The sequence below is a fragment of the Drosophila grimshawi genome, unplaced genomic scaffold, assembly GCF_018153295.1.
Source record: "Drosophila grimshawi isolate 15287-2541.00 unplaced genomic scaffold, ASM1815329v1 contig_848, whole genome shotgun sequence".
NCBI lineage: Eukaryota > Metazoa > Arthropoda > Insecta > Diptera > Drosophilidae > Drosophila > Drosophila grimshawi.
Window position 1 is genome coordinate 10540779 of NW_025063692.1, and position 27982 is coordinate 10568760.

General features: G+C 37.8%; 1 protein-coding gene across 2 annotated transcripts; it reads left to right on the top strand.

The window, feature by feature from the left end:
* The first annotated feature begins 3885 nt into the window (after window positions 1-3885).
* LOC6566168 lies at window positions 3886-27811 on the top strand. 2 transcript variants are annotated; one of them, XM_032738816.1, is made up of 3 exons: window positions 3886-3918; window positions 5402-5560; window positions 26639-27811. In XM_032738816.1, the coding sequence occupies exons 2-3, from the start codon at window positions 5413-5415 to the stop codon at window positions 27580-27582; spliced, it is 1092 nt and encodes a 363-aa protein (XP_032594707.1). In that variant the 5' UTR covers window positions 3886-3918; window positions 5402-5412; the 3' UTR covers window positions 27583-27811. The 2 variants fall into 2 exon arrangements, with proteins under 2 accessions (XP_032594707.1, XP_001992455.1); XM_001992419.2 differs by having other exon boundaries at window positions 3905-4040.
* The last annotated feature ends 171 nt before the right edge of the window (window positions 27812-27982 follow it).

Below are 27982 nucleotides of genomic sequence, written 5' to 3' on the forward strand. Positions count from 1 at the left end.
TACAGGTACAGATACAGATACATATGGGCACATTAGTTTCGCTTTGGCATGTTTGGGGCCAAATTGTTTTTTAGTTTCAGCTATTGTTTTGTTTTGTTTTGTTGTTGCTTTTCTGTGTACTTTGTCCCTACACATCGACACATGTATGTGTGTGTTTGTGTGTGTGTGTGTGTGGCATTATCGCTTGTGGGAATTGATATCTGTGCCATATCAATGACATCACCGGGCAGCAACGCGCTTAAAGACTTTGTCGCTAGTTTGTATCTTTGTTCGCATCTCCGCATCTCGATTTGCTTTTCGTGTTTCCAATTGCGCTTTATTTTCATTGGATGCCATCGTGACGCCTTGACAGCAAATGCTATTTTTGTCCTTGTTGTTGTTGTATTTGGTATTGTTGCTGTTGTTGTTGCTGTTGTTGTTGCTGTTGTTGTTGCTGCTGTTGTTGTTGCTGTTGTTGTTGCTGTTGTCGCCGTTGCAGCTACTGCAATTGTGCAATTTGACATTGTTAAAGCGCACAGTCATACTTAACTACATACGCAGGTAATTCAATCAGTTTATGGTGTAACTACAAAATAAATACGCATTACAATTCATTTTGCTGTTTATGGATTGCAATAATATCGATCAAATTTTAGTCAACGAGAAGTCTGCTAAGTGTAACAAGTCAAAACCGATAACTCATTTGAATAATTAATCGAATATTTATCTACAAATGAACCGCATAGTTTGGCTTGATTCTTTTTTTATTTATTAAATCAGGAATTTTGTGTAGTAATTAATTTTTAATTATTTATTAATGTTTTAGTTATTTATTTTTAAATTAAATTAAACTACTCTACATACATTTTATTAAATTTAATTTTTTTTAAACCTTTTTTTTACAAATCTGAACCGTTTTAAGTCTACATTAAATAAGTGAAAAGTTTCAGATGAAACAAAGTTTTTGATTGCACAGTTTGGCAATTAATAAGAATACGAATCTGCAGTTTTTGTTACAATCCATGAATAAGAATATTGATCTGTCGTTAACCATTGAAACTAAATTCATTATTATATCACATACATCTGTGATATTAATATTCGTTAATTTTTTCTTTTTTATCTTTAATAATAATAAAATTTTACAGCTTGTTTGCAACTAGTAAAAGAAGAGAATATAGAAAATCGTTTTTCAATCTCCGGATCGATATCTACTGGAACATGCTTTTGTCAGCTAATTGTAGATTTATTTTTTTTATTTATAGAGTTTTTTTTTAATTGATTTTATACAAACGCAGATCTTACATATCACTGAACGTAAATATGGAATTGAATACATTTTGATACCCTGAAGTTGATAGCTACACACTTGTTTACACTTTATTCTACATTTAATTTAATTCATTGAACTTAGCTAGTCGAAATACTGATTGTGGCGAACTATTTAAGCTACCCTCGACCTCGTTCGCTCAGCTTGATGTATATGCAAAGTTAACATTGTTTTGGCGTTGTTCGATTTGCTTTTTGTTTGCCAATATTTTTTTTTTTTTTTCTTTTTTTTGTTGTAAATCGAATTGTTCATTGGAGTGACTTGTGCATAGTTGGCAAAAGATGATCCTCAGTTTGATTTGAGATTTGGATTTAGATTCAATTTGGCAACTGAACACCCATTGGGTGAACTCCTAACTAGGTTAACGACTGTGGCAACTTTGTTACCTTTGCCCGACATTGAATTGATTTGTATAAAATCAGAAACCGTAACAAGTCGCAATTGTCACTGAGTATTATAATTTCTGCATACGAGTTTTTATTTAAATGCCGCCCACAGCACTTGTGTGTGTCGAACAATCAAGTCGAGACTCATAAATGTCGCATCTAATCGGTTAATGGCGCTAATTTGTCACAGTCCAGTTAATGAAATGACAAACGCGTTTTTAAATTCGATTTCAAATGTTATGCAAATCATTTTTAGGTACAAATATTTGGCCACTTTTCCACTTATTTCCTATATTCGGCCCAAGCGTTAATTTGCCGAACATCTTGAATATATGAATATATAAGGCTATCGGCTAGTTATCGCCACATAGCTCTGTGTTTTTTGCTTAACCATTAAGCCATTCCATTTGGCCAACAACACATAAAAACATCAAATAAAAAATTTAAGATATACGCAATGTGTAATGGAAATACCATCAGCCAACAGGCATTTCTTAGGGCCAAATTAATAACACGATACTTGGATCTGTGCAACCAAACTCGGGCTGGAGCTGGGCCCAAGCGTGTGGCAATATACTTGGAATTAGGCCAGGTTTTCTAAGCTTCAAAAATTACAGCTGAGTCCAATCTTAACTCGTCTGTTTTATTCCAATTGCTGCATTTGTTGAGTGAAATTGCTTGTTCTCACTTCGATAGGCAGAATGACAGATAGTTCAGCTTAATCAGCCATCAGGCGACACAGAGTGTTTGTAGACTCTGTGGAAGGACAATTGAACAAACAATACAATATACATGCAACAAACAAAACATCGTTGAGCTGACTCGTTGAGCTGACTCAACTCTTGTTTCCATAGGGAACTCTTGCGAATATATATTTGTGCTTTTTTGCCCAGGTTAAAATTTATAAATGAAATAAAGTTTTTGATTACAAAATTTGGCAATTAATTGGAATAGCTACAACCGATTTGGCAAAGACCAATCGTAAGCATTGCAACTATATTTCTTAATATGTAATACATATCTGGGATAATAACATGTGTTTTTTTTCTACATCTCTAATAAGAATATATATATATTTTTTTAATTCATTGATGTCTGCTTACAGAATTAATAGATATTTTGGAATTTCGGTTTTCGGCCGATAAGGTTGTCGTCATTACTGATAAATCTACATCACCATTATCAAATAGTTTTAATAAGTTAGTACTTTACTCTGCCTTCTAGTAAATCTCTAGTTGATCTTGCAATTAACTTGCATTTTATATTTGGATTAGTCTGCTTGAGATGAAAGCTTAGCTTTTCCGTCGGGTTGGGTCATTAATATAAATATTAAAATACATATATATTAAACTACAAACAAAGTGCAATAATTAAAGCAATTTATTATTACCTGTGAAGGAAATTTCTCAAATCATTTCCGATTATTTTGCCTCACCTGCCAGTTGAATAATACAAATCATTAGTTGAGCTACGAATTTTCGACTTCCACTGCTTCGAACATGCACATCTTGAAAGTAACTGAACACACTTAAATAAATATGTGTGTTATATCGATATCAATATATATATATATATATATCAATTTGATCAGCTGCTAATAATGCTAAATCAGGATTCTTAAGAAATCATTGCTTACAATTTGCAACAAACTTAATTTAATGAGTTTAGGCGTGGGCGTGGTCGTGGGTGTCTCAATTGCATGCGTCACGTGCTGGCAACAGAACAACAACAGCAGCAGCAGCAGCAACAGCAGCAGCAGCAACAGCAGCAGCAGCAGCAGCAGCAGCAGCAGCAACAGCAGCAGCAGCAGCAACAGCTGTCGCAGCAGCAACAACAATTGTGTGCAGCATTTACAACGTTTACCGGTTTAAGGCACAGCTGATCGATCGATGGAGGCTGCTGCTTCATTCATGAACCGTTCAACTATTACCAATGCTTGCTTGCCTGCACTCTGGCGCTCTCTGGCTGCTGCTGCTCAGCTGCTGCTCAGCTGCTCAGCTGCTGCTCAGCTGCTCAGCTGCTCTGCAGGTCTGCAGCTCTATTGCCGTGGCGCTCTTTGGCGCTGGCGCGCTCGCTTGCGCACACTGTCTCTCTCTCTCTCTCTCTGTCTCTCTGCCTGTCGGCGGCTTTAAAAGTGTACGACGGCGCCTGCGCGCAGCTCAGACAGTTGACGGCGTTCGGAGCGAGCGCTTGGGCAAACGACGCGTTTCTCTCAATTTCTGGGTTTGTTGCCTACTTACCGTTAAATCCCGATCGTCAAAAATCGCCCACGCTGCCACAAACCCCCCCTAAAAACCCCCCACCCACCAACGCCGCCCAACAAGCAGACAACCCCTCCACAGACCGTAAGCAAATGGAAATATGCGTGCGCGTGTGCCTCTTGTATGTGTGTGTGTGTGTGTGTGTGTGTGTCTCGGTGTGTGTGTGCGGAAGTGGAAAGCCAAGTCCAACGCGAAGTCGTGCCACATCCTGCAATTACGCGCTTTTGTGCCGCGTTTCGCTTCTCGTTTTAATAACAATTTAAGTGGACACACACATACAATTTTTTTTTATTTATTTATTTAATTTTTTTTATATTTTTTTGGTTTTTTCTTCATTTTTTTTGTTTGTTGTTGTTTGATATTTGTTCAAGTGTTCAAGTGTTTGATTGGGCGGCATTTCCGCGTTATGAAACTGAAAAGTGCTTCAACCAACAAAAGAAAAGAAATAAAAATAAAGGAAAAAATGCAAAAAATATTAACTACTAAACAAACAATAACAATAATTATGGCAAGTGCCATGCAAATTAATTACAACACTTGATAAATACACTTCAAAATCGGAGATTTTTTTATTTCTGTGGTTCCGCGCTAAAAGTTTCCTGTATACAAATAAAAAGTGTATAAAAAAAAAAATAAAATAAAAAACACCAAACAAGCTAGCAACAAATAATAGTTAAGATTAATAAAATGTTGCTGCAATACATTTGCTTTGTGGCAGCAGCAGCAGCAGCAGCAGCAACGACCAAGACAACAACAACAATATCATAAAAATCAACAGCTGCTGTTGCTGCATGACAAGTGATTGCAGTTCTTGTTGTTGTTGTTGTTGTTGGTTGCAGTTGTCGCTGTTGTTGTTGTTGTTGTTATTCCTGCTGCTGAAACGCTAAACAAAATACCGATAATCGACAGCAGCATCAGCTCAAGTTGCTGCAACAAAAAACAGCAACACCAACAACAACAACTGGAAACAGGAGTGCGTGACCCCAACACAAAACTCACTTGCCACACTGTTCGACTGTGTGTGTGTGTGTGTGTAGTGTGTGTTGCTGTTGCAATACCTGCTCCCCACCAGAGGGTCCACTTGAATGCACGAAAGTGAAATTTCACTTTGCAGCCTGCGCTGCTGTTGTTGTTGCTGCTGTTGTTGCTGTTGCTGTTGCTGTTTTTGCTGTTGTTGATGTTGTCGCTTTACATTTTTGCTTGATAATCAACTTATTTTCTGTGCTCAATATGAAAGTGAAATGCAGCTGCAGCAGCATTCAACAGGTCAATAGCAAATTAACAAAACAACAAAACGAAACACAACAAGACAACAAATCGAAAGCGCAACAAAACTCAACCAACAACAATAATAATAATAATAATAGTAATAACAATAACAGTAACAATAACAATAGCAATAACAACAAAATACATTATTGCAAATTGCAATTGTAAATTTGCAGACAGGCAAAAGATGGCGACACATGGACAACAAGTGCATCTATCCGCTGGCATCCTGCTGATGCTGATGCTGATGGTGATGCTGATGCCGATGCTGACATCCTCGCTTGCTGTGACCAAGTCGCCGACTGCTGCCAAACAGGAAGCTGAGCATAAAAATGGTAAGTCAACTTTTGAGTTTGCCAAATTAACAATTAACGGTTGACGGCGAAAGTGACAACGCTCAAAATACTTCCGATGCCACCACCCACCACTGAAACCCCTATGCCCCTGCCCTCTGCCCCCTGCCCCGCCATAATTACACCTTTCCCTTTGCTATCTAGCTGAGAAGTGTGGCGCATAAAGTCATCAACGAGCAACGAGCAACACGAAGCACAAGATTAGCGTTGTTAACATCAACATCAACCGGTTGCAGGGGCATTATGTGTGGAAAAGGGGGCTAAAGTCAGAGAAAGGGGGGGTGGTGTTAAGGGGGGCTGCTCAACTGCTGATGGCTTTGATTTGTGGCATCGCTTTCACTTTGGCAGCTGCTTTTTTGTTGTTTCTTTGCTGTTGTTGTTTTGTTGTTGTTGCCTGGCTGGTTTCTTGATTTTCTCGGGCGTTTGATGGGCGTGTCAAGTCTCCAAAAATTTGCTTTGTTTAATAATGATGTCGGCCAAGAGCAGCGTAGCTCAACATTATGGCCATAATTGGATTACGTATCGCTTACCTTGTATGTTAACTCGATTCCCGCAAGTTCGCTGTGAACTTGACTCTCCGAAAGGGTAGTCAAATGAAAGTTGCACAATGAATGCAAATTGCATATATATGTATATATATATATATGGTCAGATGTTTGATTGGCGTATAGTAATACTTTCTTTAGAAATCGACTCGAATTATAAAACAAAGCAGCTCCTTTTTTAAATTTAATTAATTAATTAGAGAAGACATACTTTATCCCTTAGTGAATTATACTAAATAAATTACTATTCTTATTCAAATCACTTTAATTATTTTATATTCTTATCTTTTATAGTTTTTTTTTAATCACTTGCAATTATTGCTTAACTCGCTTTACAAATGCAATTTTATCTTTGCCTTTATTTGAACAATTTATAGTAATAGTTATAAACGATCTGCCCCAGTTTGATTGGATTGTTAATTGACTTTGCTAATGTTATGCAAACGAATTTCTGAGCCAATTCTTCAGCTTCAAACGAATGGCTTACATGTGACTTAAGCTCATCTGCATTTTTAAAACACTGTTGCAGTTGAGCATTCCCACGCAACCAATTAGGGCTATTATATAACTTCCGCACCAAAGTGTTACACTTTACAACTTGGGTGCAAAACTCCAAATATCTGCTCCCCCATTTGCTAACCAATTGCCGACTCTACTCGGACAGACTTGACTTGATGGCCAGCTGTCGCTCCCAAATTGCCAATTTATCGTTAAGTAACTGAAGACTGGAGACTGGAGACTGGAGACTGAGCTGTGAGTGAGGGCAGAGCGTAGAAAGCGAGAAAAGGCCAGCTAATTAATCAGAGTTGAGAGCAACAATAAACACCAAAAAAGACATCGCACAACAAAAGACAAAAGACTAACACATATGTGCATTACATACATACATACATACATACATACCTACATACATCATGTGTGTGTCTAGCCATCTATCGCGGTCCGAACACATTTTCCCAGTTGCTGCAACTTACGAAATAGCCAGCAAATTTTGGTGCCTCGAAACGGGTCTCATCTGCTGGCTTCCGTATTTTTGTTGATGTTACTGTTGCTGTTGCAGCTGTTTCCATTATTGCAGTAGTTGCCAGTTGCCAGTTGCCAGTTGCCAGTTGCAGTTCATTTTCTTTTGTGTACCCCCCGGTTGCCACTTTCCATGCCACATACCGCTTACCGCCCTTCATCTGTGGCCTCTGTGTCATTATGTCATGCGGTCGCCAGTCCCAATCTCAGTTGCAGTCCCAGTCCCAGTCCCAGTTGCAGTTGCAGTTGCAGTTGCAGTTGCAGTCCCAGACCCACTCCCAGTGGCCGTTGACACAGCCCAACTGCATACATATTGTACATAAGTGTTTATTTTGTTTTAAGCATATATATATATATATATATATATATATGTATATATATATATATGTATATATATATAACAATAAGGCAGCTCACATTCATTGTTGGCTGCACATTTTCTTTTCTTTACAATTTCCCTCGGTTTTTCTCTTTGTGCTCACGTAATTTCATTGGAATATTTTTTTAACAAGCCAGAATTTTGTAATTGAGCTTGTAGATACCCTGTGCCTCAACAACATAACAGTTTATTGGCTTTATTAAATAAAGATGAATAGAAATGTACTTATTAAATGATGTAGTAAACTGTTATACATAATGCTTCTTACGATTCATTGCCTCAAAGCCCTTTTCTTTTGTGACATTAAACATCAAGCACTCAAAATCGTCTAAAATCTCAACTGTAATTTATCCGGCTATGTAATTTCCAAAGAAAAGAAAACACATACATACATACATACATACATGATGTATAAAAAGTTCAATATATATATATATGTATGTGTGTGTATAGAGTGATGATGAGGTTGTCAAGTGACGCCCCCAATTCGTGGCTCGAACGAGCTGTAAAATCGTAAGCAAACAATTGCCATTCATTTGCACAATGAATGAAATTGAATGAGTGCATGAAATAATACAAATAAAGCGATTCGAATACAACTACAAAATTTAATTCATGGCAAACTTAACGCTGGTTTACAGGCCATAACGCAATCGCTATTGACGTGGCCCAAAACGTGGCCAAAAAGGCGTTGCATGCATCGTGCCGCAATCTGAAGATCTACTTTGGCTTCATTAGAGCTGTGGTTGAGCTGAGCTGCTTTAGTCGCACATACTCATAATATTCATTTCACTCATACCCATTTGTTACTGTGTCAGGCTCGAGTTGGAAATGGAAACTGGGTCTTTAACATTGCTCAGTTCATTTTGTACTTAATTATGGACTTAAATGCACTTTATAATAAATATATGATATAATATATATATTACTACAACTATTCAAGATACATAAATTATTATTTTTTCTTTTGTTTTGGATGTACATAATATTATAACCAAAAAAATATTCCAGTAAACTCTCCCAAGACATTGATAACTTTATTATTTTAAGCACAGCTATAGAGAATATAAGGATGATGATAATAAGAAATAAAACCCATAAAATTAGTTTGTCTTAGTCAGATCAATTTAATTATGGGTTTGTTGGGTCTTGTCAAATGCTTCAATCACGCAGAAAGGTTTTGATATTCATGATGTGCTCTCAGCTTGCCATCAGTTGTATCATTCTTTAATTGAAGGCTTGTCCACATTTATTAAGATGTTTAAAATATATTCCATTCCTGTTGCCTATAACATATCGTGGTATCAAATACAACGGCTTAGATAGAATAATATATAATATAAATGGCATCATTTTGTATCCATTCTTCAACCCACCCAAGTATTTTCAGCTTATTAACTACCTGTTGAAAGAACATTTCACATTATCAGTTAATGTTTGAGTTGATAGATGGATTTTCGAAAGAATCATTGTAACTGCCACTATGAATGAAAATAGTTTGCTTCAAGAAGTAAATCCAAAGATTTTATATTATTTTTTTGTAGTAATGTGAATAAATAAAATATATTTAAGCTTGAGACTTTTTGCAGTTGCTGTTGTTGCTGCACTTGTTGGCAATAAGCGATTTGAACTTTGGCCAAAATATTGAATGGCTTAAAGGCTTAACAGATTCGAGATTGTGTGTGAGTGTGTGTGTGTGTGTAATAGGCGTAAAAGGAGACATGCTTAAAAACTGGAACAAAGAGCAATTTGGTTAATTGTTGCTGTTGTTGTCATTGTGTGCATTGTGTGTTTGTTGCTGTTATTATTCAGTTTAACGGCTTTTAAAATTTAAATGCCCAGTCTTAACCTTTAAAAGCAACGAACTGTGCGACTGACGGACCGCCAAACTGACCGTAATTACACAGTTTATGTGCGATGTGATTTTATTAAAGGTTTCGTTATACGAAATGCCAAACGCATTTTGGGCAATTGAGCAATTAAGAAATTGAAATCGAAACTCAAACTCAAACTCGAACTCAAACTGATATCGCAATTAAAATTGAAATGAAAAGAAATGCCGCGACCGCCAGCCATCAATCATTGATCTAAGGCAATTGGAATTGGAATTGGGCAATGCCCCAAAACAAATAGCGTCGCCAAACGGTAGCGACATCGTTCATTCGTTTCCCAGATAAAAATTAAGATACACAGACAGACAGATAGAGACAGAAAGAGAGAGATAGAGACAGCGACTGCGAGTGCGAGAAAGAGAGAGGGCGAGAGACCTTGCCTGAGTATGCAAATAAGACGATCTATATAACGCATCGGGAAACTAAAAAAAAACCATTGACTTACATAATCTGATGGCAAAAGCGTATAATTAGCTAATGGTAAAAAATCGGCAAAATCCAATTTGATCCACATTTGGGGGTACTTTCGCTCTCAAAAAGTACAAAATACGAAATTAATCAAGAGCTGTAAGCGGCACATTTGAAATTTGTGGAACATAATGAAATGGTTTTTGTTTTTTTTGTTGCTTATGCTTTCAACTTGATTTTTTTTGTTGTTGCTTTTTTTTGTTAACATTAAAATAAATTAACGAAAATGTGTGACCTGCTGTGCAGAGTTGAGCTAAGCTAGAGTATTAGGGACATACATCACTTTTTTAAATATATACATTTATGCGAAATAATATTTTATACTGTCAACATGTGAATTAAATAAATATGTTGTTAAAATGTAAATAATATTTATTTATGTATGCTTTTTCTGCTCAACATTTTCATTAATTAAATCTTCAATTTCTACAATCAAACTAAAGCATTTTCTGTGTTTGTCAAATTGTTGGACAAAATTTTGAATTGGATCCATAGAAATCATCTGCAAATTAGGCAAGCAATAATGCAGTATTATATTGAGAAATATAACGATTTAATTAAATTACAAAAACTAATCATAGAAATGTATGTATTAATAGTGTATTTGATTGTCAACAAATTAAGTTAATAATTTTGTTGCTGATTTTTTGGTAACACTTGATTAATTACTTTTCGCGTTGCTTTAGCCGACTAATATTGACTGTTATTTACCGCTCTATGCAGCTGTGTGTGTGTGTGTGTGTGTGTGTGTGTGGGTTCGCAATTTGTTATTCAAGTCGAAATGTGGAAATAGCCAAATTAAAGCCAACTGATGTCTTCATTACGCTCTCGCAGTGAAAAATAACGTAATTGCTCGCTGTGCAGGGCCCGTTGGCCATTTGGACACGCACCGTTAGGCATCGCAATCAATCACAAAGTTCCATTTTCCATTTGAAACACAAATACACTCACACAAACACACACACATATGATCAGGGGACAAACTATCGGTAAGACGAATGCAAATTGCGTTATGGTCGTAATGATCAGTTAGGTCATGTTGTAATCCCAAAAAATCAATCAGGCAGCTGCTTAAGACCGATGAAAGATGAGCAAACCGTTGGGCAAGACAATCGCCAACAGCCAACAACCAACAGACAACAACCAACAACCAGCAAGTATCGATGTGTTGTGTGTGTACTTTTTATGTTTGGATTGCCGCATAATTGTGATTGGGGTTTTGCCACTTCAACCAGCAGCGGCAGCAGTTGCGGTACTGCTTGAAAGTAATTCATATTTTAACCGAATGGCATCGAGGGTACTTCACACTGATTACAATGTGTCCAGCTGTACAATAAACATCATCATTAGATGCCCATCGAAGTGACCTGAGGCAGCTTGCCCAATTGTAGCATCCATAACATAATTGTCTTGTAACTGACTTTTCCATCGATGTGGGGCATTCCTTTGCAACACTTGATTTGATTGATTGCGTTAATAAATTTCCCAAAAAAATTGGCTAACAAATGAATACCAATATTTGTGATAAATCTGTTTATTTATCCCAAAAGCAATAAAATACTATTAAATTATTTACAGTTGCCAACATTTTTGAGCTTTCAAAAATATGTTTAATCTGATATTAATTTTCGAATACAGTTTAACCTTCACAATTTTGGGCTATTTTCAAAAGAAAAAAATGTCAACGTCGTCTATTGTGACCTTTAATAGTTGTTTAAAAATGCGAATGCGAAAAAAAAAAAACATTTTATTGAACAGTTTTTCCAACGTCAGCTTTTCGTCCCGATGCAATTATTGCTGCTGAGAAAACAAACTGCAACTGCCACAGCAAAACGGAACACGACAAAAGCACGTAAAAAAAAAAGTAATAAATTTAAATAATATAAAATAAGTGAATGCCTTGCACTTATTCAGCCGTTGTCGAGTCGTTGTCCGAGTTCAAAATGTGACTCAAATATTTATGGAGCCGCCAATGCATCAAATGTTGGCTCCCATGTCCCCCATAACTGTGAGTCGTGTGTTGCATTTGGCGACAGTTCGCTAACCTTCACCTTGTTGGTCAAAAGAGACCAAAAAGCAACATAAAACAGCAGCAGCAACAGCAGCAGCAACAGCAGCAGCAGCAGCAGCAGCAACAACAACAACCATAACAAACTGAGAAAGAAAAAAAAAACGGTTTGCTTTTTGGGCACTGTACTCGAACGTGCCATGGCCCCAGTTCCAGGCTGGCTGGCTGTTTGTCAGTCTGTCCGGCTGGCTGAATGGCTGGCTTTTGGGCTAAGAGCTGGCCTGGAAACGTGTTTGGGGGCCGCCGCTGACTCAGCCAAATAACGTGTCGTTTCGGCCAGACACAGATGGAGCCGTTCGTATGTCAAAGCGCGTTCAGGCGACATTTAATTGCATGCGGCGCGCATATAAAAATATAATACAAATATCACACATACGCCAAGTGGCAAACGGCCAGCTTATTAACCATTTTTAGCCAATTGTCAAGAAAGAAAAAAAAAAACGCGCAATAAAAACGGCAACTTTGCATTGTATTTTTATGCTGATTATGGCCACTGGCTCATTTCACTTGCCTGTCATAAATGCGAATGGGAATGGATTTGGTTTTGGTTTTAGTTTTTGGTTTTGGCTTGGGAATGCGAATGCGAATGCGATTGCCAATGCCTAAAGCACTAGCAATGTGCCACAATTTGATATTGATTTGTTTCTTTCTTTTGGACACATACGCCCTTGTGTAAATATTTTGAAAGGAATCTGCGATCTGCGATCTGCAATACAAGATCTATTCGCTGTTCGATCGGCAAGCGCCGATCTACAAACCCAAACAAAAGCCGCATCGTTAATCAAAGTTTTTGTTTTTATTTTTTGTTTTTGTTTTTGTTTTCTGGTTGTTTTCTATTGTTATTTTTTTTTGCATATTCGATTTTATTGGTGCAATTATTTGGAATTTAAGTACGGGTATTACAATGAATTTTGAATTCGTTTTACTTCAATTTCTTTAATTTTAATAATTATCCACTATTGTGTGGCCAGCAAATTTGAGCTGCCTCTCAGCATGCGCTGCTTTGAGAACGTTCATATGAATGATAGCTGGCAAGAGCTCATTGCAAGCCATGCCGAAGCAATCAATTTCATAATGGATATTTTGTTTCGGTTGTTTTCGCAGTCGACTATTTGCGGCACGTTTCAATACCCTATGCCAATTTCGTAATTTGTCCAAGGGCTCCTATGAAGTTATGCAAATGTATGTGAAAGGCAGAAAGAAACGTGGCACGTGGACCAACAAACAAAAATAAGCGAAAAACGTTTAGAATAGCTAGAATATCTGCTAGTCGGGCACTTTCAGCTAGAGCACTCTTATACTCTCTTTTTTCAAATATTTTGGCATGCATTTGTATACGAACCCGGAAAGGCGTTCGCAGAAGGGACATATAAACTATAGGATCGCTTCCAATTTATGAAGAAAATACATAAGTTCCCCTAGTAAATATGTAGATTATGAGCGTGTTAAATGTATTAATATCATCAATCAATCAGTCAATCGCAGTCACACCTGTTCGCTGATCGCCTATGCTTGGCCCTCGCTCATTGCATTCAATGATTGTCCGACTGGCTGACTGGCTGAGTGGCTGAGTGACTGACTGACAGCACCTACTCGATCGCAGCACATTGCATTTCGCACTTATTATATGTACTATACACGGTAAAGCAGCATATGTTTCATAGACACCCGGCTCAATAAAATATCTTCATAACATAATCGACTAGGTGCTCAGCGAAGCGCACAGCAAAAGTCGAATCCATGACTGCACAATGTTCATTGGGGCATACAGACAGACAGAGACAGAGACAGAGACTGAGGCAGAGAAAGAGACAGAGACTGAAGGAGAAGCAGACAGACAGTTGGACATGCAGACAGACGGAGGCGGATTGAGATAGTCAGTCAGTGCATAGAGAATAAAGTATGGAAACCTTACGCGAAAAACCTCAATAACAAAACGCAACTAACTAGCGCGTCCTTGGCCAGTCAACATTATATATAATTATTTCTTTTAATTTCGCAGTGTGTCAGGCACGACACGATGACGATATAAATAATAAGATTTCAGCTGTTTGGGGGTGCTAAAGAGCATATATACGAAACCTCCAGCACACCCCCTGACCACCCACTTTAAGCCACAATACTCAACTTCACGACAAAGACAAAGCCCCAAACTTTAATTAGACATAACGATGGGAAAAAAAAAATGATTATATTAAAATAGAAGAAAAAAATAACGTTCAAGAATTATTACGATTTAAAAAATGATTATTATTATAATGATATTAAAGAACAGAGAATTTATACGTATATATATATATTTATTTTGCAACAATAAACTGCGATTAAATACGTTATGGAAGTGTCTGTTGTCTGTTGTTTGTTGTTGTTGGTTGTCCAACTGTAAGCCTATTTATGCTAACCAAGTTTGCCAGCATCTGTGCCTCTGTGCCTCGGTGCCACTGTCACTATGTCTATTTGCAGTCATGTTCATGACTTTACTCGTGGAAGACCTGAGGGTCATATGCGTGCAATACTTATAAGCAACAATAACACCAACAACAGCAACAACAAGAACAACAACGAGAACAACATGAACAGCAATGAGAGAGCAGCAATGGCGACGACAGCCACATTAATGTCATGCAACAGTTAGAGGACTCATAAATAATGCTTAAAATAGCCATTTAAGTGCTATTATTTTGCTAACGAATAACAACAGCAAAATAATAATAATAAATAAATAAATAAACTAAGTGAGACACAATCGCAATGGCAGCGATTGTTGCTCCGTTTGTCGCTCCATCGAACATTTATTTATAATCGCTGCATTTATTATTGTACAACTAGAAAAGTCAATTCATAATGTGATAATCTGGCCAGTTTCCAAGATTGTCTAATGTATTCGCAGAAAGAAAATACAAATTCTGTGCAATAAATCAAATCCTAACTAAATAAATCTTAGCCAATTCCCTATTGTGATGAGAAAAAAAAAAAAACAGATTTTACAATTTTTCTTTGGAAAAACCAAACAGTTAAGTGAAGCAAAGAAAATGTTAATGTGATCATAGCCAACTTCTTTGTAAATTGTATATAATTGAGCACAGGCCGAGATTTCTCTGGTGAAGCACAGAAATAAAATCAATCTTTGCTGAGGGTATTCTAAGCATATTTCAATCATTTGGGTAACTTTGGTCTGTGCTCGACAGCTGAGACAGTTATTCAACTAGTCTGTTGAAGTGCAAAACATTTAGTCCATATTAAAGCGTATACATAAGCCATATCACAGATGTTTAGAATTATGGTAGAGGCCACTATATCTATAGTTACATAATTGCTGTCTTGAACCACAAGTCAGCGATTGATATTTAAAGTTTGAAATTAAGTTCCATTGTGGCCATTGTTGCTTGCAATTTGACATTGAAGCTCATCGCAACAAGAGGCAAAAATTGCGATTGTATATCGACGATAATAATTTATAACATTTTTAAATATATGTACGTCCGTATGCCTATAAATGGATGTGCTGTAGGGGCGCCTAAGGCAGATGCTTATAAACATCCAAGACAAACCAGAGCTGGCCAATTCAAACCAAATCAAGCAAAACCGCATCAAAGTCAGCTAATCCGAGCCGAAAGAAAGAAAAACATAAATACATTTTCAATAAACTGTTTAAGGTCAGAATAATGCACGCTAAACGATTGTTGTTTATTGGCAAATGTCATGTTCAATTAGTCGCCAGCCGCAAAGTTGCAAGTTGCAGGTTGCAAGTTGCGAGTTTGCAAAACGGCAGCCAGTGTCACCGAGGCACAGACTCGTGTGGCAAATGGCTCAGCTAAGCGTGGCATGCAAACGTGGCATCGCTGTCAGAGCGAATTATGTTAACAAATTGAGTTATGGTTATGGCTATGCTATGGTTATGGATGATGGCGCATTTATGTACCTATCTTCATAGACACACACACACACATACACATGTGTATGTAACAGGTGCAGCCCGGAGTCAAAGTCACAAATTGCCAGCTAGGCAACAATTAAGTCAGGGTCACACAAGGCGGCCGCTGGCCCATTACAGCAACAGCAACAGCAACAACAGCAACAGCAACAGCAAGAAATCATTGTAAGTCATTAAGAAACATAATAAAATGAACAATGAACTCAAGTGACGGAAATGGAAATGGATATATGCCTCGAATATGAAACTCTCAAGTTGCTCATCTAATTACAAACTGAAACTGGCGGCCATTTAACTGCAGCGGCAGCCTGCTAATGAATTATCTCAATGACAATGCGGACAGCTACCAATGCTAATGATAAGCGTAACCCGTAACCGTAAGCCCAAAACATTGACCAAATCATAAATCGTAATCCGTAATTGTCTTCGCAATCGTTAATTTAGCTGAACTATATTTATATCTTATCGTCGATTCGATCGATTGAGCAACAGTAATTGCCATCCTCCATCATATTTATCATCTTCAAAGAACACATCACAGCAGCTATTAATTTAATTTCATTTTTATTACTTCATGTTGTATGTGACAATCTTTCTACAACTGTAATTTGAACAGCTGGAATTTCTTACTAAAATCACACTTAATGTCAAGTCGAATTCTGTATAAATTGTTTATTAATAATTAATGAAAATCTTTAGTCATCCAATACGAAGAAAACAAAGTTAGATCATAACAAATACCAATTAATACGTAGCTATAAATATATGTGATGCTTGGATAAATGGAACACAATCAAAGTAATGCATATTTGAAAAAGTCATTCCAAACCCATTCAATTAAACTGATTGTTAATAATAGCTTTATGTAGTTGCATGCAAATGCAAAACGTGTTGATGCCATAAAAGTGGCAAAGAGGCGCATGATATGACAGTTTACGGATACATATTACCACGACTATTCATTAGGTGAGCAGCTCCCACCTCGATAAATTAAAGGGCGATGCAACTGTTGAGTTTTGAGTTGTTGTCTCATATTACACTCGGCTTTGCATCGTGGCCACCTTCCTGCTTCAATGCTTTTTATATATATATGTGTGTGTGTGTGTGTGGAGGTGTGTGTGTGTGTGCATGCATGTATGTACATATTTAATTGAGTCAGGCGAGGCGTTAAGATTTATGGGCGCTGTCTGGGCTGCTTGGTCTGGGCATGTACAAGGTGTGCATAAAATCGAATAGTTAATGCATAAGCGGCTAATAATGTTGCTTACCCAGCATCGGAATGCCAGGCACGGAACGAAAACCGAAACCGAAACTGAAACAAAAATTGAAACTGAAATTGAAACTGAAACTGTAGCCAAGACGAGACGAGACACTTGGAGCGCGCCGGCTCATGGCTAAGATGGCTAATTGCGAGCGCATGTGTGGCAAAGTGTTTTAGAAATTAACTCCAATGCTAAAGTTGAAGCGATCGCATGTTTTTGAAATCGGAGCAAACTCATTTATCACCAGCAAAACAACATTTGAAACGATGCAAAATGCAAAAAAAATAAATAAATAAGCAAAGTAAACCAAAACAGAAAAAAAAAAAACAAAACTGGCCGCTTCTTCAATCATTACTTACATACAAATAATTGAGTTAAAGATGGAGCAAAAACGTAGCCAAGCTCCAGCAAAGGTCAGCTTGAGCTGAAGCAAAAATATCTCTGAACTTGTACGGCCATAAAAAGGAGACGTTCTAGATTATGCCTGTCATTGAGCACAATTATTAAATTAAGCACCGAGATGGAGCCAACAATCACACAATCCAACTATCTATTCCTCTATCTATCTATACATCTATATATCTGCCTATCTGCCTGTGCATCTATTCCACTATTTGTTTATTATTTATCTATTTATTCGTGTGTCTCGTTGTACATTAGTGCCATTGAGGTTGATCAATTGTGTATATATTTGATTATGTTCTAACATCATATATCATTTACAATATGAGACATCGCCCGTTACCGGCTGGCGACAAATTAGGCAATGATTGCTGCCACCCCCGGACCTCCTCATCGCCGTAACTGTAACTAGTTGCATGCATTCCGAGTGAATGTCACCGACCCAAACAAGATAAATATTTAGTTTGAGATACAAGTACGTATTAATTCTTTGGCTGTCCTTGTTTAAAGTTCGTGTCTTAAGTCTTTTGTTTAACTTGATGTTTGACATTTTCACGGCATCATCTTTCTGCGTTCGCTTGTTGGTCAAGTTAAATGCCATTTTGTCGCTTTGAACTTTAAAGTTCAAGTCTAAAATATTTTGAATGCTGGTAATATTTTATAGATTTCTTGGGTTGGGCGCAGGCGCATGCATAACGCTTGTTGCTTACATAGATATTATGTATATATGTACATATATATATATTTATATTTATGTAAATATTTTGATATATATATGTAGCATAGATTGCAGGCTCATTCTCAAATCCCATCATCAAATTTAATGTATTATATATTACCAGCAGTTTTTGCTTAATTCACGTTTATATTTCAAATCATATGTGTGTGAGTCTCTGATCATTCAATGCCAACCAAACCTATTCTTAGGTACGTTATAGCTGCACCCCTAAAAGACTAATTGCACACTATTTTTTCATACATATATGCACAGAAGTTGTACGCTTAGACAGCTCCCATATTATAGTTCCAACCTAGGTGGCTTGACAATGCGGAAGAATTGGAACTCAAGCCCGCAGCGGGCTGTGGCTAGGTTTCTCAACAAAAACACAAGATGAGCACTCCCTGTGAGAGATGATGATGAGTGAAATATCTAAACTCAGTCTCGCGTGACATCAGATCTGTTGATATGTTATATGATTCAATCAAATGATTTTCATACTTCAAGTGCAGCAAGAAAATTTCAATTTTAATTGTGTGACTAACAACTAAAAAGATACTTAAATTCAAGTTAGCTACGTTGCAACTTTGCCTACTTGGTTGCTTGTTGCATTTTGTGTGTGTGTTTGTGGGGTTTTTTTTTTTATTATTGTCATTTGCTTTGGCCCAGCTGCTGGCGTCCCAGACCATGGCATAGAAAATTAAATCTAACATAATGACCCCCACTTGCATTGCTTGCTGTCGCTGTTGCTGTTGCTGTTGCAGTTGTTGTTGTTTTACATTTGCTGCTGCTGTGGCTGCTGCACAGTCATCGATATGCGGCTTATTGGCAAAATCACACCAAACGAATCAGAGGTAATTTATAGCATCACTCAATCGCCGCATTACACTCAGCTAACAACAACGAAGCGCTGTTCACAGTGGTGCAGAAATACTTATTTCAGTGCACAGCAATTTTGTTTGTTTTATTTGATTTGACTGAAAAGAGACGCTTCAACTGATTAACTCCCAAAAATTCCAACAATTAAACAAGTCTCAATTTATTTTAATTTTATTGACAAACAAATACATTTCCCGATAGTCTTTGAGTACTCATATCGATCCTCTCTAAAAAAAACTGCTTAATAATATAATAATGCTTAATAGTTCGCAGCAAAACTCTTCGATAAATCTAACTGGACTTGTAGCCTTGCCTAAAAGTAATTTAACACTCGGATGGTTGACTGCCCAAATAACCCTGACAATAATAGCAAAAAGAACATTATATTTTCATCTCTAGGTTCGCATTATATGCATCAATTCGAGCACATGATGGAAGAAGAGCTTTAGTATAAGAGACGTAGCAAGTAATATTAAAACTAATTAATATTTACCTTTGACTGCGGGGCAATGAGAAATATAAAATGCCTAAGGTCAGAGTATGCAAGCATATATATAATTTGGGTTAATAGTTAATGGTGTAGGTAATAAAAACGAAATATTAAATTAAAATATATGCTAAATATAAATGATATTTTGGCACTCACATAGGAAATTAAAATGCAGTATAATTGTTGGCTAGTTTTAGTGGCTTAAGTCAAATGCATCATAATTGAAAAACATTATCGATTATTAATGGTGCTGCTCACTGTGCACTGTCGTCTGTTTGGATGTAAAGGAACTTTTCAGCAATTATTAATATTGACAATTACTAGTAATGTGCATCGTGTGGCTGCTGGCAAGTTGTTTATCTTGAAATGAGTTTCGTGCTCACACTTAATGCACACTTTGACATTGACCGCATGCATCGCCGGCCGGCTGACTGCCTGTCCGACTCTCCGACTCTCCGACTATTCAACTATCCAACTGTCCAACTAACCAGCTGATTCATCATCATTGTAAGCGGCAAGATTCTTGAGTTTTTAATTTTTTTAATTCTTCTTTTTGTATACATACAAGCGAATTGCAAATGAAGCTAAATTAATGTCGTGTTGTTGGTTAGTTGGTTGGTTGTCAGTTGGTTGCAGTGCCAGCTTCAAGGTTGGGCGCCTCAATGCGGAAAACATGACAACACACAAAATGCTAAACTGAAAAAAGGAAAAGAGACAAAACTGTCATTAAAATGTAACATAAAAAGCCGCTAATTGCAAATGTTTATAAACACATTTATTTATGGACATATATGCGTTTTGTGCATTCAAATGAAAATGTGAACGCTTATTTCTACCTCATAAATAACTGCAAGAATCATTGCATTTAAGTGCCCCTTGCCCCCAGAGTCAATCAGGTTGCATTTGCCATTCCAACTATCCAAGTGTAATCCAAGTCCAAAGCACACGCCCGCAACTCGCATGAGCAACGCACAAATCAAGGCTTTCAGATACCAAGTAACAAGCTATAACTTAGTCTGAGTTATTCGACTTCTTAGATCGGTAAGAAGTAAACCAACTCGAGTGTTTAGATAGTTGATAGCTGCAGTAATCGATTGTTGCACATTCTAAGATATAACTGCATTATTTGATTGCTTATGAAATTTATACCAGATAGATTTGGCTTGTCGTAATAATTACAAATAATTAATGTAAATATCTATTAAGCAACATATTATTATTTTTTTTGTTTTTGCAATTCAAGTATTAGATATCGATAGGCAGTCTTCCTTAATGCTAACTGCAAGTGAAATCCATTTAAGTTAAATAAAAAAGAAGGCACAGTTTTCAACAGGCTTTCCATGGATACAGGCTAGGTTATATCTGTTGAAAGATCGACACATATATATGAATATCCCTTCATTGAGCGCAAATGATCAACTTTCAGTTGCCAGCAAAAAATTTAACTGACACTTGTTGTTCATATTAATTATGGGCGAAAGCGAAAGCGCCGATTGTATTTTCTTAGTTATAAATTATGTTTTTATCTCGGAATTTTTTTATTTTGAAAATTATGAGCCACACACAGAGTCGAACACGCAAGCTTTGCTGTAAGTGCCAGTAAAGTGCCGGAAAATTGCCATGCGCTGCTTTAGATGAGATTCAGTTGCTTTGGGCGTCGCTTGTGGCCGTTGTGTGGCGCTTATGTCGCCTATGCCTATGCCGCAGCCAAACACAAGTGGCATGCATCATAATCAAGTCGTGCTGCGAATTATCATGGCTGTTTATCAAATCTAAACGTGTGGGCCGCTGCAATTTCATGCTTGTTTGTTAGCTTAACTAGTCGACTTGTCATTTCAGCTATTTATTTGACTGTCACATTAAAAACAGCCTCTAAATTGTATCCAAGCCATTTATATTATTATTGAAGAGCACTGAACTGGTAGCTAGGGTTATTCAATTGCAATTAATTTAACTATATCGTAAATTTAGCCAGCGTGTGTCATTTCAATTTGTATTATTTATTGATTTGTTCGAGCGTTAACTTTTAATCTTTAACATACTTTTTGTTTTTGTAAGCTAATATTTGTTATTTGATGGCCAGTCTATGCTAGTGACAATAAACACACTTTTGCAAAAAACTAGCACACAATTTATGTATTGACGATTTGCATATCTGCTTTGATAGACAACAGTGATGCATATGCACATAGAGGTATGCTTGTATGTATGTAGTGATTGGGCTCAACTACGCATCATTAATTTTGGATGACGTCACCAAACGAAATCAGCATAATGAACGCCCATTTAACGCCCACTTAGACGCGCTCGCATTACTAATGCGACATGGTGCAACACGCTGAGCGAACAATGTGTTAATTACATGGCTGACGCCCACGCAGCCACCGTTGCCCACCGCTCGACCAAGTCCCAGTCCCAAGTTGCCACAAAAGCCGAACAAAAGCCAGATAATCAGCGAATTGTGAATTTGAATTGAAGAAGTGTCATGTTAAAATACAATGTAAAATCACCGACAACAATCGCAATGGGCAATTTTTTCTCTTCAATTTTTTATCTCCCATTCAAATACATATACATTTGCATGTACATGTCATGGTACCTGAACACATAGAGAGAATGAGAGAGAGAGAGAGAGAGAGAGAGAGAGAGAGAGGGAGAGAGAGAGGGACGCACACTCTTTCCATTTGTTGTGGGCACGACGCGCTCAATTTAACGCATACGCCCCATTGTACAGCAAGTATCGTCATTTTCATCAGGGTCATCATGTTACGAGTGGCGTTTATGCCTCTTGCAACAACATACAAATATGTACGTATGTATGTATGTATGTATGTATTTGCCAGCTTTAATTGTTTGTCTTGCACCACCTGTAGTCTGGCAGCCTGTAGTCTTTCTGTAGTCTTTCCTTTCGCCCTGCCTGCTTTTTCCACAGTGTCTGCCACCGTGCGCGGTAATCATTATGAAATATCTTTGCTTTGCTTGGCTTCTCATTTCTTCTTTCTGTCTGATTGTTTAACACTTTCATAATTCAGACAACAACAGCAACAATTGCATCAGTAATAATCACAACACTAACGTATTTATCACTTACGTTGCGTTTATTAATTACATTTGAAGCTTTGATATTTATATATACATATACTCTGTGATACCTTGGCCAGAAGAGTATATTGATTTTATGGATTATGGAATATGGATTTATGCTTGTAAATATGATTGCAGACAATGTTATTTCTATATGTGTAGAGGGTATCCTTAATGGTAACAAGAATTAATGCAAAATTGTGATAATACATTTTCTATCAGTTAAAACTAGAGCTAAAATATTTTGTGCCTTTAGGCCAGGCTATATGCATATTGTGCAAGCTTTTGTCCAGCTTTCACATGTACACTTACTAGCTTTTGGGTTTGTTTATGATCGAGAGCTTTTCATTGCCCAACACACACGCAATAGTCATCGATCTGCGTGTCTGGGCTGCAGTGCTTTAGGGCATCTATTCGACCATTCCACACACCATATTTTGGCCAAATGCTGTTCGATCTGTTTTTGTTTGTAGTTTCGTGACTTTCTGAAGTTGTCGAGCTGTGCTTTCGTTTTTTGTTTTTATTTTTTGATGATTGTTGTTGCTGTTATTGCTGTTGTTGTTGTTTTGACTCAATGAATGAATGATTGATGAGCACACACTCACTTGATGAAAGTGTTACGCGACTTGTGTTCGTCTGTCTTCTCAGTTGTTTTCACCTGCATGCCAACTGGATGTCGGAGTCGAGTTCAGATTCAGATTCGGGTTCGGGTTTGGGTTTGGGTTTGGGTTCATATTTGGATTTACTTATATATTCATGTTGCTCGCCACTTTCAACGCCACAAGCAGAAGCCCACCTTTTGTTTTGGCACACAAAAGAGTGGCAAATGTGGCAAAACCAAATCTTAAATCATTCTCTTTTGTTTGCCATTCGATCTTGTCTTTTAACAGTTGTTTTTATCATTTATTTTGAATATTAAACAATGGTGTTCAATATCGATAATTAGTCATAACTTTATACACACATATCCATAATTATATGCACACATAATTAATATACATATCAGCCATAAAAATTGATTTTAATATGCAAAATGGGAAAACTTTTGATTTGACTGAATTCCCATAAATCATATTCAGGGTATACTCTTATAAATAAAGAATATGAAATAAGAAATTCAATTACATTCAACGTAAACAAAAAAAAAAAGATGTAATTATACAACAGTGTATAAAATAAATGTGTGAATAGATCAGGGCATAAGTAAATTCATTCTTTTGTGGCCCTAATTTTGAAAAAACCCCAAACCCATATATGATTAAAGTTGATAGCATTGCTCTTATCATATGGGAAAAGAAATGCAGACTTAATGCTTGCATTTAAGCCCTTGGCTACTTTGGACACTTAGTTTGGGGATCTGGAAAACTGGCCATAGGCCAATCAAGACTTGGCCATTGGCTGCTCACCCCTCCCTAGAAACGGGGTGTTGGTGCTATTTATGTTTGCCGATTCCAGCGATAATGTGCCCAGCTTACCGAGTTGCTATTGTTGTAGTTATTTTGTCTTTAGCCAGCAGCCATGCCAGCAATTTCGCAAATTAGACGAGCAGTCGATAGAAAAAAAAAACAACAGAAAAGCAGAAAAACAGAAAAACGTGCAGTGCAGTGCAGGCCGCAAGGAGCCAGTGAAATGCCAACGATCTGGTCAAATAAATAATAAAGTAATTTATACTTAATACACGACATATCGCTGCCAAAAACCGAAATGTATTTGACCCATTTTCTGGCAGCGCTATCGAAAATCATCAAGCGGCCGGGCAGCCCCCACACAACTAACGTAAGCTTCGCAACCAAAACCACAGCCAAAATCAAGACTCAAGCCTCAAACCGAGACCCGAACCCAAACCCAAACCCAAACCCAAACCCGAAACGTACCCAGGCAATGGCCAATTACACTTAACCAACTCATTATGTTCCGTTTTGCTAGGCAAAAAAGTAAAACAAGTGAGAACGTTGCAGTCGGACATAGCCGACTGACCAACACTCTGATTTGAATGAAATTAAAACTAAATAAATAAAATAAACAAAAAGACAATGTCAGGAATCGAAATTTATCGATGTTTTGAAGGCTGTGCGCAATTCAACGGAGCTCATGGTTCTCATATGTATTGCAGGTTGCACTTGTCCGCTTGTTGTAAATATATACATCATACCCATTTGCAATGGGTACAGGGTAAACAGAAAACATTGGTTGTCAATATGCAATGTTCAGCAACAAAAGCAAAAAGAAGGTAAAAATAATGTAGAAAAAATAAAAATACCGTTAGCATTGCATGCAGTGAAAATTTGAGTTCATGTTGAAATAAAACCACAGACAAGCAGCCAACAGCAACAATAAAAAAAATACAAAACACCTACAACAACAACTACCCATATGAAAGGCGACTCGTGCTTGCGATGTGGCAGTTGAAAGGCTCACTGGATGTGGGAGGGGAGTGGGGAGTGGGGGGTTGGGACTATGGGCAATGGGAGGGTCAGTTGATCGGTGGCTCGATTGGTCGGTTGCCCCGGCTATCTGACAGGCAACATGGCTAGAACAAAATGTATGCCAGCTGCCAGCTGCTTACATTATTATCGACTTTTGCTGGTCAACCACAGCTACAGCCAATAAAAACAAACTAGAAAAAAAAAAATAAGAAAAGAAAGAAACCACCGACTGCACCACCAACAATAATAGCTACAAATTTGAGCATAGCCTCAGAAGCTGCATGTAATCGAGCCGAGCAGCGAGTGGTGGCACGAGTGGCACGAGTTCAAGAATTCAATGCAAAGATGTGGCAGCTGATATGACAAAATATTTGTTGGCATCGCTGATCGCAATTTAACCGAAATGCATTCGGAATTTTGCATTTGATCTGCTGCATGCAATGCTTTGTGCAATGTTTTTTTTTGGGTGCGATTGGATAGCAGGTGGCATTACCAATGAACGACCAATAGATACCCCAATGTGGTCACTATCTTTAGTAATTATATGTATAGTTTATATCTAATTATATCTGTCACTGCCACGCTCCTCTCTGTATGCTAACAAACCTTTGTCAATTAATGAGTAAATAGAGAAGTTTAAAAATTAATTTATCTATATTTGATACTTTGGCAGAGCTGAAGAAATGCCTATTCAATTTGGATTTTATTTCGTAAAGTGATAGCTGTTTACATATTTAAAGTCAGCTTACCAAATGTAAATGTGGAACTTGCATTTGAAAACCAAGTTAATATTAAGTTTATCTTCGATCAATTACGTTTTTTACAGACAGCTCTGAACTCAAAAAGTTAGTTTCAGCTGTGGTCCCACTTTGGATTTCCTGGATTTAGTGAGGCACTTGAGTGTCAGAAAAAGTTGAGAGCATCATCATCAAAAAAAAAAAAAGGAAAAAAAGTTGCAACTTTCGCTTCCTTCTCGACACATTTGGCTGTGGCCACAGCTGCCCCATCATCGCCATTAACCCACACATTTCGCCACTTAACAATGACGGTGCAAACAAAGAAGCTCTCTCTGCCTGTTGAGCCGACGAGCCACTCGATACTGAAGTTTATCTTCGAGTGCTGGCTCAAGTGGCCCATCGAAGAGCAGTCAAGACGATGTTATACGCCTGCCGGAAAATTCATTGCAAATTTTTGCGTTATTCTCTGATCCCGATGAGAAAAGAGTATACTGGTTTTGCACAATATCTATCTATAAGCGAAATGGTTTGCAGTCTAATTTAAGTTATGGATTCTAAATCTTAGTTTATATATAAATTCAAAGATAGGCATATAATTTCCCAGTCACGATTGTTCTCAACTACCCAATCCGCCAAACAACTAAGTCAATTATTTTTAGTGCAATGTTCTTCATTTTTATGTTTTATACTTTTGTGTTATTTGGTTGTTGTCTTACTCATTTCTTATCGCTCTCTCACTCTCTATATCGTTTGCAGCTGAGTTTCCAGAGGAGGACAGCGACATGCTGATGGAACCGAATGACTTTACGCCCATTACAGTGCTTCGTTCCCATGAGCAGCAGCACTACCATATGCCGCCCACAACGCAGCTGCAGCAGAATCAGCGGGCAGTTGTTCCCATTGCCACGCCCATACAGAGCCGCCACTTTCAGGCTGTGCTGCCGTTGCAACAGGAGCAGTTCCGTCCCATTGCCAATCCGAATACGCAGCTGATTTCGCGCGCAGATGTCACGGCCGGACCCGGTGCCGATTTGCATAGTCAGGCGGCGCAGAATTTCTATCCACCGTTCTATCATGAGGCGCCACCATTGGGCCATTCGCGTCCCTATTTCTCTGGACCCGCTGTCCCCGTTGGCGATAACTCGCCACTGCAGCTGCCCCTGCTGACGACGTCGCATCAGCAGCAGCCACAACCGCAACAGCATCAGCAGCGTGGCTTTGATGCAGCCATTCTGGGCAGCGGTGACTTTGGTGTGCTCCGCGGTGGCACTTTTTATCCGGAGGAGGAGATGCCCTATCATCCGGAGGACAACAGCGACTACATCTATGGCGATGCTAACAATGGTCATGGTCGTCCCAGTGAGGCGTTCGTACAGAAGTACACATATCCCGAGGAGCAGTTCGCCAATTTCCGTGATTTTGCGGACATAAATACGCCCGCAGATTCGGCCTTCTCACAGTTTGTGGTTGTGTATGCGGCAAAGAATGCGACCAAGCCGAGCTCCCATCCGCATCCGAAGAACATTTTCGAGCAGCTCGAGCTGCTGGATCGCGAGAAGGCGCTCGAGGAGGCGGCGCTCAAAAAGCAACAGCCCAGCAAATCCAAATCAAAGCTATCCAAAACAAAGCTGCAAAAGAAATACAAGAAAAAGACAATTGGCAAGGAAGTGGAGCTGGAGCCGCTGCTGGCCCTCAGTTAAGCTCCCACACAGAGCACAACCATTTTCGACTCGTTGTGAGCGCATATAATTTGTAATTTTCATCTGACAAAAACTTTGCATATTTCCCACTTGTTAGTTATGTTTTTATATTTTATTTATTTTGAGCAAAGCAAAAAATTCCAACATCAGATTGTCTTCTGCGGCCTCATTTCATTTTGCACACTTGCCCCTCTGCCCCGTCAATGGATTGCAATAGTTCCGTTAATTGTGTGTGTAACTAATTATTATTATTATAATTATTATTATAACTATTATTATTGTAATTTGTTTTTTTTTTTTGTGTATCTGTTTACTTGCCTCACATTTCGTGTTGCATAATTGTTAACTGTAATTGTAGCACGTAGCTTATTTGTATTTGTATTTGTATTTGTATTTTTAT